Below are 14,922 nucleotides of genomic sequence, written 5' to 3'. Positions count from 1 at the left end.
AACTCCTAAAATATGTTAATAGCTTATTTCCTGAAGTACATTAATGACTTGATCTGTGTTGAGCAGTTCCAGACTGAAACTAGGGAAGCAGACAACAAATCATACTACCCAGATATTCAGAAACTTTGCCTGATCAAAACAGCTGTAGCAGAGGGGAATGAGAGCGGCTGCAGGTGCACTTTATTCATGCTAGCAGTTCTTTTTTTTAAGTGACGTTGTCTCTTCAAAGTGAACCTTCCATGGAAATAAAAGCTTGACTCTACTGATAGCCTACAAAGGTTGTTAAAAATACAGCTGTTTAAAAAAAGTAAATACTTACCTCGGCCCCGGCTTATGAAGCTTCGCCACTCAGAAATGAACTCTAGTGCATTGCAGGACTGCAGTTCATTCCCGAAGGTCTCCCAGGTTTCCCAGGAGCCAGCAGTGAGTCATGCTGGTGTCACTCAAGTCTCCTGGTGGCACTGGGAGCCAGGACCAAGTTAAGTATTTTTTTTTCCTAAAGCTGGCCATACACCTATAGATTTTTTGCAGATTTTCTATGGTCAGATGGAATAAGTGCAACAGATTTCTCCATCTATGCTAAACTGTGTGGAAGGAGGAATCTCACGCCGGGCCAAGCTTTAGTACCTTGCTAGTCGGCACTGCTGGCTCCCAAAACACCTGAACAATACCTGCATCCAATCAGATTTTTCCGGTATTTTGACAGTCAGCGGAGCCGACTAGCAAGATACTGAAGCTTGGCCCAGCGGGAGATTCCTCCATCCACACAGTTTAGCATAGATGGATTGTTGCACTTTTTCCATCTGACCATAGAAAATCTGCAGAAAATCTATAGGTGTATGACCAGCTTTAACCACTTAATTTTTAAGATGTCTTTGTAGGTTATCGTGGAAGGTTCTCTGTAAGACTAGTTAAAGTACAATTAAACCCTCAAGTTTTTTTGCATATATCTACTGCTAGCAAGCAGTAGATACAGTATATGCAAAAACATTAGAAAAAAAAGTTACCAAAAAGGTTAAAACTTACCTGTGTCTCCGCCATGCTCTTCCCTCCGAAGATCTGAAGATTCTCAGGCGGCCGCAAAGCATCATGGGGCGGGCGCATGCGCAGTAGAGATCTTTGGCCGGGAGAAGAGGAGAGACACAGGGTAAGTCAATGCAGGCAGCCCGGCAGCGTGCACCCACACAGACACAGGGGACACAGCAGTCAGTGCTGGATCAGAGACCGGCACCAGTGCTGGAGGGACACCTGAAATCTACAGGAAAGAAGAAGAGGATCGGATCATATGGCATCATTTAAGGTAAGTCCTTAAAGCAGCTTTGGGGGGGAATTTAGACTTTAATGTCACTTTACTACAAATATTGCTCATTTCAGATACTGATAAATGTAGACCACTGTCAGTTATTCCAGTTACTATAACAGATTATAGAATTTACAGATCAAAGGCTACTACTGAGGAGTAACGATCTTTCGTATCTTCTTCCATTATGATTCACTTTGTTTTGTCAAACAGTTTAATGTTTAAATGCCAAACATAGTGCCATAGATTTTTATCTAGAGTCTAACCCTGTTCTTCATACTGGGAAAAGTAACCCCTATGAGGACACGCTGTCTTTAATCATTAATAAAGACAGCACCTGATTATATTTTCAACTCTCTATGCTTTTGTTGTTTACATGTTAGACTGACTGGTTATTAAACCAGACTTTACAACCGTAGATAACCTTTCATTTGTTAGTGTATCCAAGATTCTTAGCATATTCAAGGACAGTAAAGACAATAGAAAGCTGATTGAAGGGAGGGGAAAGTTTTGGCTCCTATAGGTATTTATTGAATTAGTCTATAAATGTTGTCATCTTGAATATTTGCAACTTTTCACTGACAATGGGATGACTGTATTACTGTTTTATTATTTTCTCTGTTTTACTGCTCCCATACCAGTTTCCATATTTATTACAAAAAAAACAGTTTCCTGTTAACATATTTACAGTTTACAGAAAGATGGTTTGTTATAATGCAATGGTCAGGTATACAAGTGATGAAATTAGAAAAAATGTAGAAAAAAATGTGTCTTGATCAACATTTTTTTATCAATCCGTTCATTCATTAACCTCTGTTACAGTTGTTTGCATACTACAATGCATGCTAGCAATTAAACAATCGGTTTGAAATTGTATTGTTGTTCTGATTTTCTTACACAATTTACCTTCCAAAATATTTATATATAATATTCAAGATTCTCTCGGCTAACACAGATCAAAACAATTCTTTTGTTATGGTTGTGAATTTGTAAAGGGCAGTCTAATCTAATCCATTGTATGCCTTTATGTAACATTTATTTGTGACTACTCCAGGGTGTGATTAATATCTATTTAGATGTCAATTGGGCAGGTCTTAAAGTCTTACAATAGCACCTGTATGCACATATGCATCTATCCTCACGCACAATGCTTAAATTCAACTCCTGCACTGAACAAATATGCAGGTGTATGTAAAGCAATCATGGACAATTATTGGTTTTCAGTACAAAGGTTCCATTCTGTTAATTGTGTCAAATCATCTGCCGAAACCATCATCATACTTAGAGTGGTACTCAACCTAAAACCAAAAATACTCCCAAGTATATATTCCTCTTTTAGTATTCAGGCCAAAATAATGTTTTATTAAAGTTCCCTTTTTGTTCAGATTGAACAGATTTGTAACTGTTGATCCTGTCAGAGCTTGTGTGAATACTTTATTTCCTTTGGAGGGCCAATAATGATAATACAGCACCAACTAATTTGCAGCAGCCTTGTTGTCCCTTCGATCCATCTTTCCTTAGTCCTGTCAGCATTGGCATCATCAACCGGATGTTCACCACCCTAGAGGTATTGTCGGCTTGTCAACACTACCTCCAGAGTTATAGCAATTACATCCTACACAAAAGTGTGGTTTATGTGGGAACGCCAGTAGATCCCACCAAGAGAGGAAGAAGACGGATCAATGTATCGGCAGACATATGAACATGGAAAAAAAGCAATATAAACAATGCTTAGAGGCATTTTCTAGCTGCACTGTTCCATATGTTTGAATGCGTATACTTCAACTATACGTTGAACTATACGACATCTACTTTAGTTTTATTTGAGGCCTAATTTCCTATATAACGCCTTTTTTGTGTACATTTGGCAATAGACATGCAAACATCTCTTTGAAAAAGACAGACATGGAGACACCTTGCACTTTTCTACTGAACATCATGACTTGCCATGACCCTTGCGTGTGTGTCCATTTTTCGCCTCTAAAGAAGAGTGAAGGATTGGCCTTCACAGGGAGATTTACCAAAATGTCAGAAGTGCTGGTATCAACCCCCTAACAGAACATAAATGCACCGAGAATCTCAACCACTGCTCAACATGAGGGCCGTCTTGTGCTTTTTTTTTGCTTTTTTCCCCTTTTATAGCCTAGCTATCATCTTTCAATTTTCATTTCCACCGACTTTCTCACGGTAGAGGTTCATAAAAAGTGAGTGTAATTAGTGTATGATCAGATACTGTGATTGATTTCATCTGTGCTTATTGTTCTTAAATAAAATCTAAAAATTAGGTCTCCCAGAAGGAGACCTATTTCTATGGTTTATTTACGGTGTGTTGACATTTGCAGCTTATTGTCCACCAAATCTGTTTATCGGGTAAAGTGTTTTAGAATTTTGCCATTTAAATTTGAACTTTGACTTAAATATAGCAATAAATTACATGCTTAAAGTAAACTTTACTTGGGTGAAACCTAGTGGCTGCCATTACTGACTGCTCATCAAGCAAATGCTTGTGGCCCAGCTGTTAAATTGACCCTGTCACAAAGTAAATAGTGGAACAAAATATTCCCCTGTACAGAAAAGACTTCCCTATCCTGAGCCGCTCATCTTGGCTGTCTTTGGCGTCTTGAGGATTCCCTTCATTCGACACACTATGGAGGAACTAGGTCAAAGGAACCACAGCATCAGGGGTCCATTGATTCGACTCTTCAGAAAGTGTGTCAGATGGCAGTGCACTATAACTCTTAAAGACAGTGAAGATCAATGGTGTGGACAACAGGAGAGGTAAGTAAAATATCAGTTCCAGATTTAAATTTTGCGACAGGCTCATTTTAACTTGACATAGAATTATAACCCACCTATGCAGATGAGGGCCTTTGACTTTTGAGATCTGCATACTTGTTTCCAGTCAGTGACTTAGACATTTTTGAAGCTATAGGATTATCATAATGGCCAGGCAACTTGCATTTTTCAGATGGAGATAAGTATTGGCAGCCCCCATATTTTTCTCTGGAAAGGTTCACTTTATAGTATATATATATATATCTAGATATAGATATATTTATATATATATCTTGATATATATATAAAATTTCTGAATTTTTTTTCTTGGAAAAATCTCGTTATTAAGTTCCAGCACTATAACTTTAGAAGCATCCTTTCAATTGCTTTCTATGGTACTCTGTCAGCAATTTTTATAATTTTAAGGTGCTTTCAGGAAGGGAAAGGAGATGCAGTGCAGAGCTAGACATGTTTTCTTCAAGCTATTCTGTCCTGCATGGTTGAAATGTTTTAAAGTGTCTTTTTTTTTCTTTTGTGTATAGGGCTGTGGGCGCTGGTCAACAATGCTGGATATTGCGCTCACTTTGGAGATGCTGAGCTGTCACTCATGTCCACCTACAGAGGCTGCATGGAAGTAAATTTTTTTGGGACACTGGAGATCACTAAAGCTTTGTTACCTATGCTACGCAGTTCTAAGGGACGAATTGTGACTGTCAGCAGCCCAGCTGGTAGGTACCATCGCAGTACAACTCCCTAGTCACTTCATATTAAAAATCAGTAATTGTAGCAGGCGACAGGGGAAAGAAGACCAGCTAAAGGTAAACATGGCAGCTGGGCAGAGTACCAGAACTAGGCAAGTATGGAGCTTAGGGGAGGTGGGTGGGAAGAAGGGTGGGGTTGGAGGCGACTTAAATCAATTCAGTGGTGGATGGCAGAAAGGACAGGGAACCTTTTGGAAAAAATATTTTCAATGATTCATTACCCTGTAAAGCTTTTTTACTGCTTGTTAATGATATGTATATACTTACTTGTCCATAGGCTGGGAACAGGTGCACTTTAAGTTACAGACACAAAGACTAAAAACTGGCCAGAATTCAGTTGTGAAAAGTAGATAAACAAAACATTTGACTTTTATATATATGACCATGCAGATCAAACCCACACCTGAACTGACTATAACACCTAATCCGTGGCTGGGAAACCTGTCACACTGATCCTACTTTGAAGGTGTCATCATCTTAAGGTGCCCATACACCTGCCGATTATCGTACGATTAATGCAACATTAATTGTACGATAATCGGCAGGTGTATGGAAGGCGTGTGACCGTTTCTACTTTACGGTCGCACGTCTTTTGGCACGTCTTTTGGCACGTACGGCGGGTTAGTGGTGTGCTCGGAAGACAAATGCCGAACGGGCCGGTGTGCGCAAGCGCACACTGCCCGCTCAGCTTTGGAATCATCGGAAGCCCTCACCTCGGCGGGGAGGGCTTGCGATGATTGCAAGTACGATCTGCCTGTCCGAGATGGGCAGATGGTACGAGATTTTAATTACCTTACAACCATCGCACAATGAAAGTCGTGCAATGGTTGTAAGGTGTATGGCCACGTTTGAAAATCAAACTTTTTAGCAACATTAACTATTTAAATGATTTATTCAATAAAGGTATAGTAATTTAAAAGTTCATTTAAAATAAGACTACCTTGTCTACCATGAAATGGATACAGATTTCATCACATTTTAGGAACCATTCATCTAGAAAAATCCTAGAAGTTCTCATGTTTTTCCCCAAATCAATGCGTTCAGACCAACAATGTCATGGTTTCCAGGCTGTGCAGCTGGTCTCATGAATGTGTGTTGAGTGAGAAGTACATGTTTTCTGTTACCAAATAATATATGAGTACCCATAAATGGCCCTGGGTGCACAACAACACTGATAAGCATTACTTGGTTTCATTATCCTGTTATAACACAAACACTTGTATAAAGGAGGCAGATTAATATTTTTAAGCAAGATGAATTGAAATGGAAAAAACACTTACTTTAATGCCTTTGTAGCCTAGTGGACTGGATTTATAGTGTACATTTGAATCTGCAGTGGGTCTTGTGTATGAACATGAACAAGTGTTTTGTCCAGAGCAACCAGAGTCAGATGGTTTCTTTTGAACCTGATAAGGAAAAATGATAGCTAGGATCCGGTTGGATAATCTGTAAAATGTAAATGGATGCAAAACCTGCTCTCATTTAATCCAACCTTTATTTTTTAGGCTGTATATATTTTTTCTTTTTCAATAATGTTTATTGAAGTTTTTGTAGACGATAAAGTATAAAAGATCATTTAGGACTACTTTCATTGTTATATTGCTTAGAGTGTAAACAGTAGGTACACTTCATACATTCTTCGAGCAGCAGAGTTGCTTAGAACAATTAACTAATTTTTCACATTTAGCATCTTGGCATGGCTGAACCATGAAATATATTTGACATATTAGTTTTAAATGAGTGTAGTAACAGATGGTTATGCTTAAAACTTCACTGGAGAAGACTTGAAGTCATTTGGGTAGTGTATTCTAGAGTAGTTAAAAAGAATGGAAGTAACAAAAGAGAAACTTTCAGGTGGGTTGTGGAATATATGAATTGGAATGTGAAGCTTGCAGAATACTGGTGTTAGTTTCTTGGAATGGTATTGTATAAGATACTGAAGGAGTAAAGAATGATGGAATCAACATTTTTTTTTTAAATGATGCGTTTATTAGCATATAGTCAAACAAACATTTGGGTACATATCATTGGCAGATCAGTACATCATAAACATTACTGCACCTGCAGGCGAACAAAGCCATGCAGACCACACGGTAACAAACAAGAATACAATAATACAATTCAGGGTCATAGTAACAGATGGATATATATATGGACTACCTTAAGCTGCGGTTGGCCTATTCGAGGCCGCACACGAGGCCGCCGAGCGGGTGGTCGCCATGTTGGACTCCGACCTTGTCGCGGCTTCCGCTCCTGCACAGGCGAATAAGTCTAAGAGATCCGTCTGACGGGGTCCCCTACCCGAACCGAGCATGGGATCCACCGTTAAAGTGGGTTAAAGTCTGCTTGTATAGATGACTAGTCAACCGTCCCGGGCAATCAACACGGAGCTCCCGTCGAGTGCTGCCTCACTCCGCCATGTCCAGGACACGCCCCCCGGAATAAACATTTAACCAGAAGGCTAGGAGGAAAAGTGGTATGGAAGTATGGTAAAGAGGGGAGATAGAGAACAGGGTGTTGGGATAGTATGGGGGAGTCAGTTAGGGTTTGCGTAGGGTGGGAGAAGCACCCTCTATGGTAGTTACTTGGGATATACATTTGGAATATAGAGCGATGGTAGACATGGTGGACATTATGTCAGGGTACACTGTTAGTTTGTAGTGTTGACTACATTATAGTGTAGACAAAGGAAATAAGAAGGGTTGGGTTAGGATGTTGCTGGAGATAGGCCATATATATTTATTCACCTGCTATACACTAGGCAGAGTGCCAGTGGATACCATTTGTTAAATGTAACATGATCTTTTTTTTGACAGGTGAGCACTCATTTCCATTCTTGGCTGCATACGGATCCTCCAAAGCTGCTCTGAGCCGAGTAATGGACACATTTCGCCATGAGCTGTCGCCTTGGGGAGTTAAAGTCAGCGTGATTCAGCCAGCATCCTATAAAACTGGTTTGTAACAACTTGGATTTCATAACCTCTTCCACATACTTCATATCAGTTTGCCAGAAGCTGTAAATTTTGCTTCCTTGAACCAAGCGCAAAATTGGCAACTTTGTTTATCATTGGCTCTATGCATTACAAGAACACTGATATTATAATCAGACAGGCTAAATGTAAAAGAAACCTGCAATGAAAGAAATATAGAGGCTTCCATAACTGACCTGCCCCTAAATTACTAGTTGCCTGACTATCTCTGGATTGAATAGTTTGAGTCACTTACCTGGAACAAAGTAAAAGAAACAGGTCACCAGCACTCATTTAGAAGAAATATGTCCTTTTTTAATGGACAATTGTGTCACTACAATCAACAGAGCCGACGTTTCGGGGCCGCACAGGGTCCCTTCTTTAAGGCAGTAAAATTGTGACAATTTTACTGCCTTGAAGAAGGGACCCTGTGCGGCCCCGAAACGTCGGCTCTGTTGATTGTCATTGCGAGCACCACCGTTCTTATTTGGCCAGGACTGCTGTAAGGTGTGCGGAGAGGACCCCCACCACCTGAAAACTTACCTGGAACAGACATGCCGGTTATAAAGTCGTAGTAAAGTTAGGATTCCTGATCATCATACTTGCTCCAGGTCATAAATATCAAACTATTTCATATCCTCTAGACCATGCAGCTTTATATCCAGCTTTGTATGTAGCTTAAAGCAGCTCTATACTGAGCCTGTAATATGACCTAATGACAAATATACTAAGCTAAAGTGTAGAACAGCCAATAGCCATAATTTTACTTAAAGTGACATTAAACCCTCAGATTTTTTAACATAAACCAATACTGTAATGTGCGCCTTACTGTAATCCATGGTAGTTTCCTTTCTCTTTGCTGCTCTTCCTTTTAAATCCTCATGTCTTCTCATGCTTGGGGAGAACTTCCCTTTGCAGCTCAGTGCCTCTTCCTGTAGTGCTGGCTCAGGTTGCAAACCTACAGACAGACACCATGTAACCATTCCAGAGACAAGGCAGTCTGCTGCAAAACAGAAGTTCTGCCCAGCATGAGAAGAGTTACATATTTAAAAGGAAGAGCAGCAAAGAGAAGGGAAACAACCAAGGATTACAGCTAGGCACACATTACAGTATTGTTTTATGCTAAAAAATCTGAGGGTTTAATGTCACTTTAACATATGCTAGTTAATCTATCACATAATTCCTGTGTTTTGTTGAAATATATCTAAAGCCAGATTTTTGTTATGTTTTGGAAAGGGCAGAAAATGATTGAAACCCTTGTCAGCTCTTTTTTATTATTTTTTTGCCAAATGTGCCCCATTGGGAAGATTTCCTTTCTGTCCTACATACAGGAAGTGGCAGGAATTCTCTCCAAAGTTAGGGAAACCCTCATTTAGAAAATAGTCCCTGCAACAAGTGTCCGCATTGGAAGATGTCCCCTCTATTCATTTGGACAAATAAAGAGGTTGAAAAAAGTGACACTTTGATTACCCTTCCATACTCTATCTTAAAAAATAGGGCAAACCATGAAGATACATTTTAGGAATGCCGGCTGAAGCTCTAGTGTAATTCCATCCTCTAAGACAACCATCTTCCAATTTGTTGTTTGGATTGACCAGAGGAACATAGAGTGGGAAATGCAGTGTTATTATATGACCATCATTTGGGGGTTTTCTCCAATTGGGATCCTCTGCAGTCATTCCATAGCTTCAGACCTAAACTGTTTGTTGAACGACAATTCTGCACACATCTCAAGAGGGTCATTACTGTAGTCAGATAACCTTAAATATCTGCTTAACATCCAAAACAAGCAACCCGCACAGTGTCCAGGCAGCATAATTGGTCTAGTAGACCACAAGGGATCAAAGAGGCCTAGACATAGTAGAATAAGGTGAAATGTCCCCTTTCCATCTAGCTTTCATTAATTAGACCTGGTTATTTAAAATTGGGTTTGTTCTGACCAAAGTTTTTTATTATGAGTCACACAATTAATGTCAAATTATTGTTACCATCCAGCAGACAATTGCCCGTCCTTAAGCTTTTTCTTTTATCAGAAAAATCATCTGATATACCTCTTTATTGTCATTATGCTTTCTCTAATATTATCACTGTTTACTAGTAGTAAGAGCTTATTATTATTCTAAAACACTTATTTTAGAATCGGTCAGATATGTAATGTATATGAGGGCATCATTTAAGCTTAACACAATATCCATTTATTTTGAAATATCACAATGTTTGCTGTATTGAAAATGACTTAAGTTTCAGTTTGAACAAATTATATGTATTCAATTGACCTAACCAGGATGTCCAGCATTTTATGAACACAACATGAGATGGACTACAATCTCAATACAAATTAGTAAACTAAACCTGACATTGTATTCCATCACGGGAGTGAGCTTGGTGAACTTGGTGAGGTGGCTACTTTACAACACACACAGGGACCATGGGGAACAAAAGTAGTCACCCTCCAGAAGGAAAGACAGTGTCAGCACCAATTCAGAGATGATTTGAGGATATACAGCCGAGTAATACACAAATAAGATACATTTTTGTTAATAGGGGACTATAATGATTTAAGGTTTAACTCCTGAGTTTAGTGTCACCTTAAAGCTGAACTCAAGGCAGATATAAAAGGCATAAATGAATGCGGGTCTGTAATGATTAGTACATCAAGTAAGCATGCTAAGTACCTGATATCACCCTTTTGCAGTTCCTATACAGCGGGCTGGAGTGTGAGAGGAAGAAGCAGCACAAGTTGCCAGTCAATTCATGTGTAGAAAAGAAACTTGCTGTTAGGAAGAGAAAGCAAAGTGACAGAGAGATGAGCTCATCACTGTGCTGCTTCTCATTTCACTGTCCAGTCACAGGCTGGGGCAGGCTCAGGACAACCACAAGTGGGTTGAATGATGCTGACAATGATGCAGGGGAACTCTTTGGTGAATATTGCAGCCAAAGCTGGTGTTGACATTTTACATTTGGCCTATGATTTTTTATCTGGTTTTTGGTGGGAGTTCTGCTGTCATTTATCTATAACTTTAAAATTCTTTTACACATTTGTTAACTTTTGTGTGACTTTGTTTGTGTTTGCCTCCAGGGGCACATGATGACAAAAACCATTGGGAGAATCAGCACAAGAAACTGCTATCCAATCTACCTAGTGAACTTCTTCAAGAGTATGGTGAGGAATATATCTCTGAAACCCAAAACCTCTTTTTGGAATATGGGAAGACAGCGTCCACTGACCTCAGCCCTGTGATGGACAGTATAACTGATGCCATCTTATCTGAGAACCCTAAAGTGAAATATTATGCTGGCAAGCGGTTGTGGCTCCTTTACTTTATTGGACTATATTTACCTCATATCATCAGTGACGGCTTCTATAAAAACTTATTCCTGAAGGGCAAGACCATACCCAGAGCTCTGCGAAAGCAGAAGAGCCACGAGTAGGAATAATCTGATCAAGCCATGCAATCTGTGTGTTGAACCATGACAAACTATTTTCTCTGGGAGCCAACTTGGCAGTGATAAAGGCAAAACTAAATAATATTAAAAGGCACTGGCTATGACTCCAGCTGAGTTGAGATACATATCTGCACCGTGTTAAGTTAGATGAACGACTTGCATCTAACCAAAGCCACCACTTGGGGAACCATTGTACAATGCCATAACCATACACATATGCTGCCAATTTTCTTTCTGTTTTGCAATGACAAAAGTGCCTTTTAAAAATAAGGAAAACCAAAACATCACATTAAGGGACCGATACTGGGAATGTAGAAGTTCCAATTTACTCAGAAAACTCCTACCCAGTCAATTTCTATCATCCACTACAATCCAATATCCAATTACAACCCGATACCACTGCTAGGCAGGGAACAGGAAAGTTACGCACTTTACCTTCAACATATCAGTTGGCCTTTCCCTTGAAGGGATTTTCCACTTTCATTATAAACTGGAAAGGACACAGCCCCTTGGCTCAATTCCCTGACTAGAACATGCATCTCCAGAACACTAGGACCAAGTTGGGTTTCTAAGGCTAAAAAAGAAATCTGACCAAAAAACCATTTGGGAAACTCTACCATAAACCCCCCCCTGCCCCCTCCCCCCTCAATGAATGGAATTACTTTTATAGTTATTTAATTGTTCATGCTTGATAATCCATTTGATTGTAATGTCTTTAAAAAGCTTTCCATATATGCATAGAAATAAGAAGTAAATCACGCAGAGGTTTATTTATGATACTGAGAGCAATAGGGTGTAGTAATGACCAATCGATGATCTGGTTTCATCCGGCTGAATTCATAAAACCTATGATATTGGGTTAGTTATTAACAGTGCATGGCTCATTTACCATGAATTGATAAGATGAAATATAAATTGTTAGCCCAGACAAAACGCTTCTTTTTTTTTTGAGATTTGGATAGAAAGGGAAAGGATTAGAACCCTTTTTTACTGCTGTGCAGGTAGAGATTTCCTCTCACTTTCACTGTCAGACTGACAATGGTTTTACCAGGCAGGAAGGAAAGAAAAGTCGGCATCAAGAAACAGAAATAAGCTGATGGGGGTTTCAGCCTTCCCCTACTGTACTTAAAAAAAAACTAAAAAAAAACATTTCAGTCTTTATTGCTGTTAGAGATTTTCCCTAACTTCCTGTCTGCTGAAACCGTTATCACAAGACAGAAAATGAGCAGAAACCTACCAAACAGCCCTGGAAAGGAGGACAGGCAGGACTTCAAATCTTTCCCCACTCTATTGTTAAGACCAGGTAAAGTTCACTTAAAGAAACCGCCAACAATATATTTTGAAAGGAATTTGAAAGCAAGCACCTGAACGTCTAACTTTTCCTTACCCTCATCTGTGCATCTCTGTGATTTAGTTTCACTCTTTAATTGAGAACTTGATTTCTTTGGCTATTTGGTCTAACTCTTACTAAACTGACATCCAGTAACAAAGTAAAACTAGTTCAGGGAGGCACAGAGAGGAGGATTTCTGGCTAATAAAATAATAGCTTTTGGTACCGGCTCTCAGGCAGAACTTTTTACAATTTTAAATTTTAAAATGGTTGAAAGGTTCCCATTAGGCACGTGTAGTCATTTCTTAGTAACAATTATTTTAAAAAAAACATATATTAGCTTAAAGAACACGTTCACAAATTATTTAAACTACCCAGACCCTTTCTCTAGCCCCCTAAACTGCACCAAGCTGAACCTTACACACCACCTTCCCCAGGTGCTTACTAACCCCCTATGATGTTGGTAGCCTTCCCTGTTGCTTACGTACCCGCCAGTAATTTCTAGTGCCAGGCCTGTGTCTGTGCAATAATGTGCAATAGTTGTCAATGGGACTTACCTAATGGATTATCTTCCCATTCAATTCTATAGAACACTACTACATAAGTGCACAATCTAGCTCAGTGCTACATTTTAATCTCGGGATGTAAGCAAAGCAGGAGGCTACTGCTTGAATAGGTAAGTATGTACTTTGGGGAAGGGGGGGTAAGCTTAGTGTAGTTTAGGATGCGGGCGAAGGGGGGGTGGGCAGCCATTATTATTTGTGAACTTGTCCTTTAAATCAGGTTATTTAAATTTTGCATTTTTGTGATGTAATGACAGAGTTCTGATCTATTTCTGTATTGCAACATTGCCTGGCTATGCTATTGAAAGTGAAATGCAATGTAAAACCTGTTTTGTTTTTATATGTATTCGGTGGAGTTAGTTTGCTCCACAGCTGTCACAGCTTCATATTTCTTCATCACCCCAGTGGGGAGACTTTCCCTGTGCCCAATTCTGCTGTAAGCTGAACCTCCTGTTTTCTATCTGTAGAGTGCATTCTCCATATAATCCTATGGAGAGTTTATTATGAGGCCACTTTGTGTATTCTCAGTAGCAAAATATGGAAAATGAAATTGGCGGGATGAATCAAACCTGCTCCATTCTTTAGGGGAAGAATTTGGTTTAAAGACTTGTTATCACCATTTCCAAACGTAATTTTTATGATGTTTTTCATTATTATTTAACACTAACCTTGGTTTTAAGGTCAGCAGAATATGTAATCTTATCACATCCAACAGGCAGTGCTGTGACTAATGCTCTTATATATCTTCTGGTAGCACTTTGGATGGTTATATACTGTAAGTAGGTATAGAGTGTAATGCCATAGTTATACAAACACATGTAAACACAACGGTGACTTAGTAACAACTTTATAGCTAGGAACTCAGTGCAATTCATATATCTGTAAATGAAAAACAAATTATTGATGTTTTGTGCAGGAAAAAAATGAAATTCTAACCTATAAACTCAGCCACACTTCACTTGGATTAGTTTATCTCAATTTCTAAAGCAATAATACATTATTATAAAATGTATGCCTTTTCCATCTATTACCCGACTAGTTGGTGGAACTTCGAGCATTTAGCTAAATACACAGTTGCAATATATATGTTTGTTTTACCTTTCCAAGGATTTGTAGTTCTTTACAGTCCTGTGATTTACACATCTGCCATACTGTAGAGTCAGTAAGATCACTCCTGGTGCAGAATTGCTGCTCCCCAATCACCTCCCTGCTGATTGGACAGAGGTGATGGTGCCAATTCATTGACCAGCTACCAAGCTGCATGTGAAGGGTGACACAAGAAGATAGGTTTGGACAGGACATTTTTGGTCTTAAAGGCATGCACAAGCATCTGACATCATAGAAACTGTTTCCTGTGGGCTAAAGAAAGTATGCTGCAGTGACCCGAATAGGGGGATTGTAAGGGATGAATTGTAGTAAAGTACTTAAAGAGCTGAAAAAGATAAATGCTGACTGTAAAATTATGTCATTATCACAAAATAATCCTCATCATTCAACTTTTTTTTAACATATTAGAACAGCACATTTCCCAGCTTGGAATGCTTCAGGTATTCACTTTCTTTGCAGCTCTCTGCATTCAATCTCATAACATCTCAAAGCTGCAAGGTTGATGTTGGAAGACTTCCCTCTGCCAGGCTCTGTGATTGCAGGTCTGAACATGAAGCAGATAGTTATATAGCATCTAGTAGCTATCACTGGTTGTGGGTCTTGCTCTAATTGAGGACTAAATGAGGGAATATTTCAATTCAGGTCCACCAGCCCAAGATGTATTTGTCGT

The 14,922-nt window shown here is 39.3% G+C and overlaps 1 protein-coding gene across 1 annotated transcript in view; it reads left to right on the top strand.

Annotated features, from left to right (window-relative positions):
* The window catches only part of HSD11B2 (hydroxysteroid 11-beta dehydrogenase 2), a 42,271-nt gene extending 30,689 nt beyond the window's left edge, over positions 1-11,582 (top strand). The window contains exons 3-5 of the mRNA XM_018559645.1: positions 4,618-4,803; positions 7,653-7,790; positions 10,885-11,582. Of these exons, the coding sequence (XP_018415147.1) occupies positions 4,618-4,803; positions 7,653-7,790; positions 10,885-11,237 (677 nt within the window). The 3' untranslated portion in view covers positions 11,238-11,582. The remainder of the gene's footprint in view (positions 1-4,617; positions 4,804-7,652; positions 7,791-10,884) is intronic.
* Positions 11,583-14,922: the final 3,340 nt, after the last annotated feature.

Source organism: Nanorana parkeri, unplaced genomic scaffold, assembly GCF_000935625.1.
Source record: "Nanorana parkeri isolate BGI_ZX_2015 unplaced genomic scaffold, ASM93562v1 scaffold409, whole genome shotgun sequence".
Lineage (NCBI taxonomy): Eukaryota > Metazoa > Chordata > Amphibia > Anura > Dicroglossidae > Nanorana > Nanorana parkeri.
Note: the sequence above shows the minus strand (reverse complement) of the source record. Positions and strands in the feature narration are given on the sequence as shown.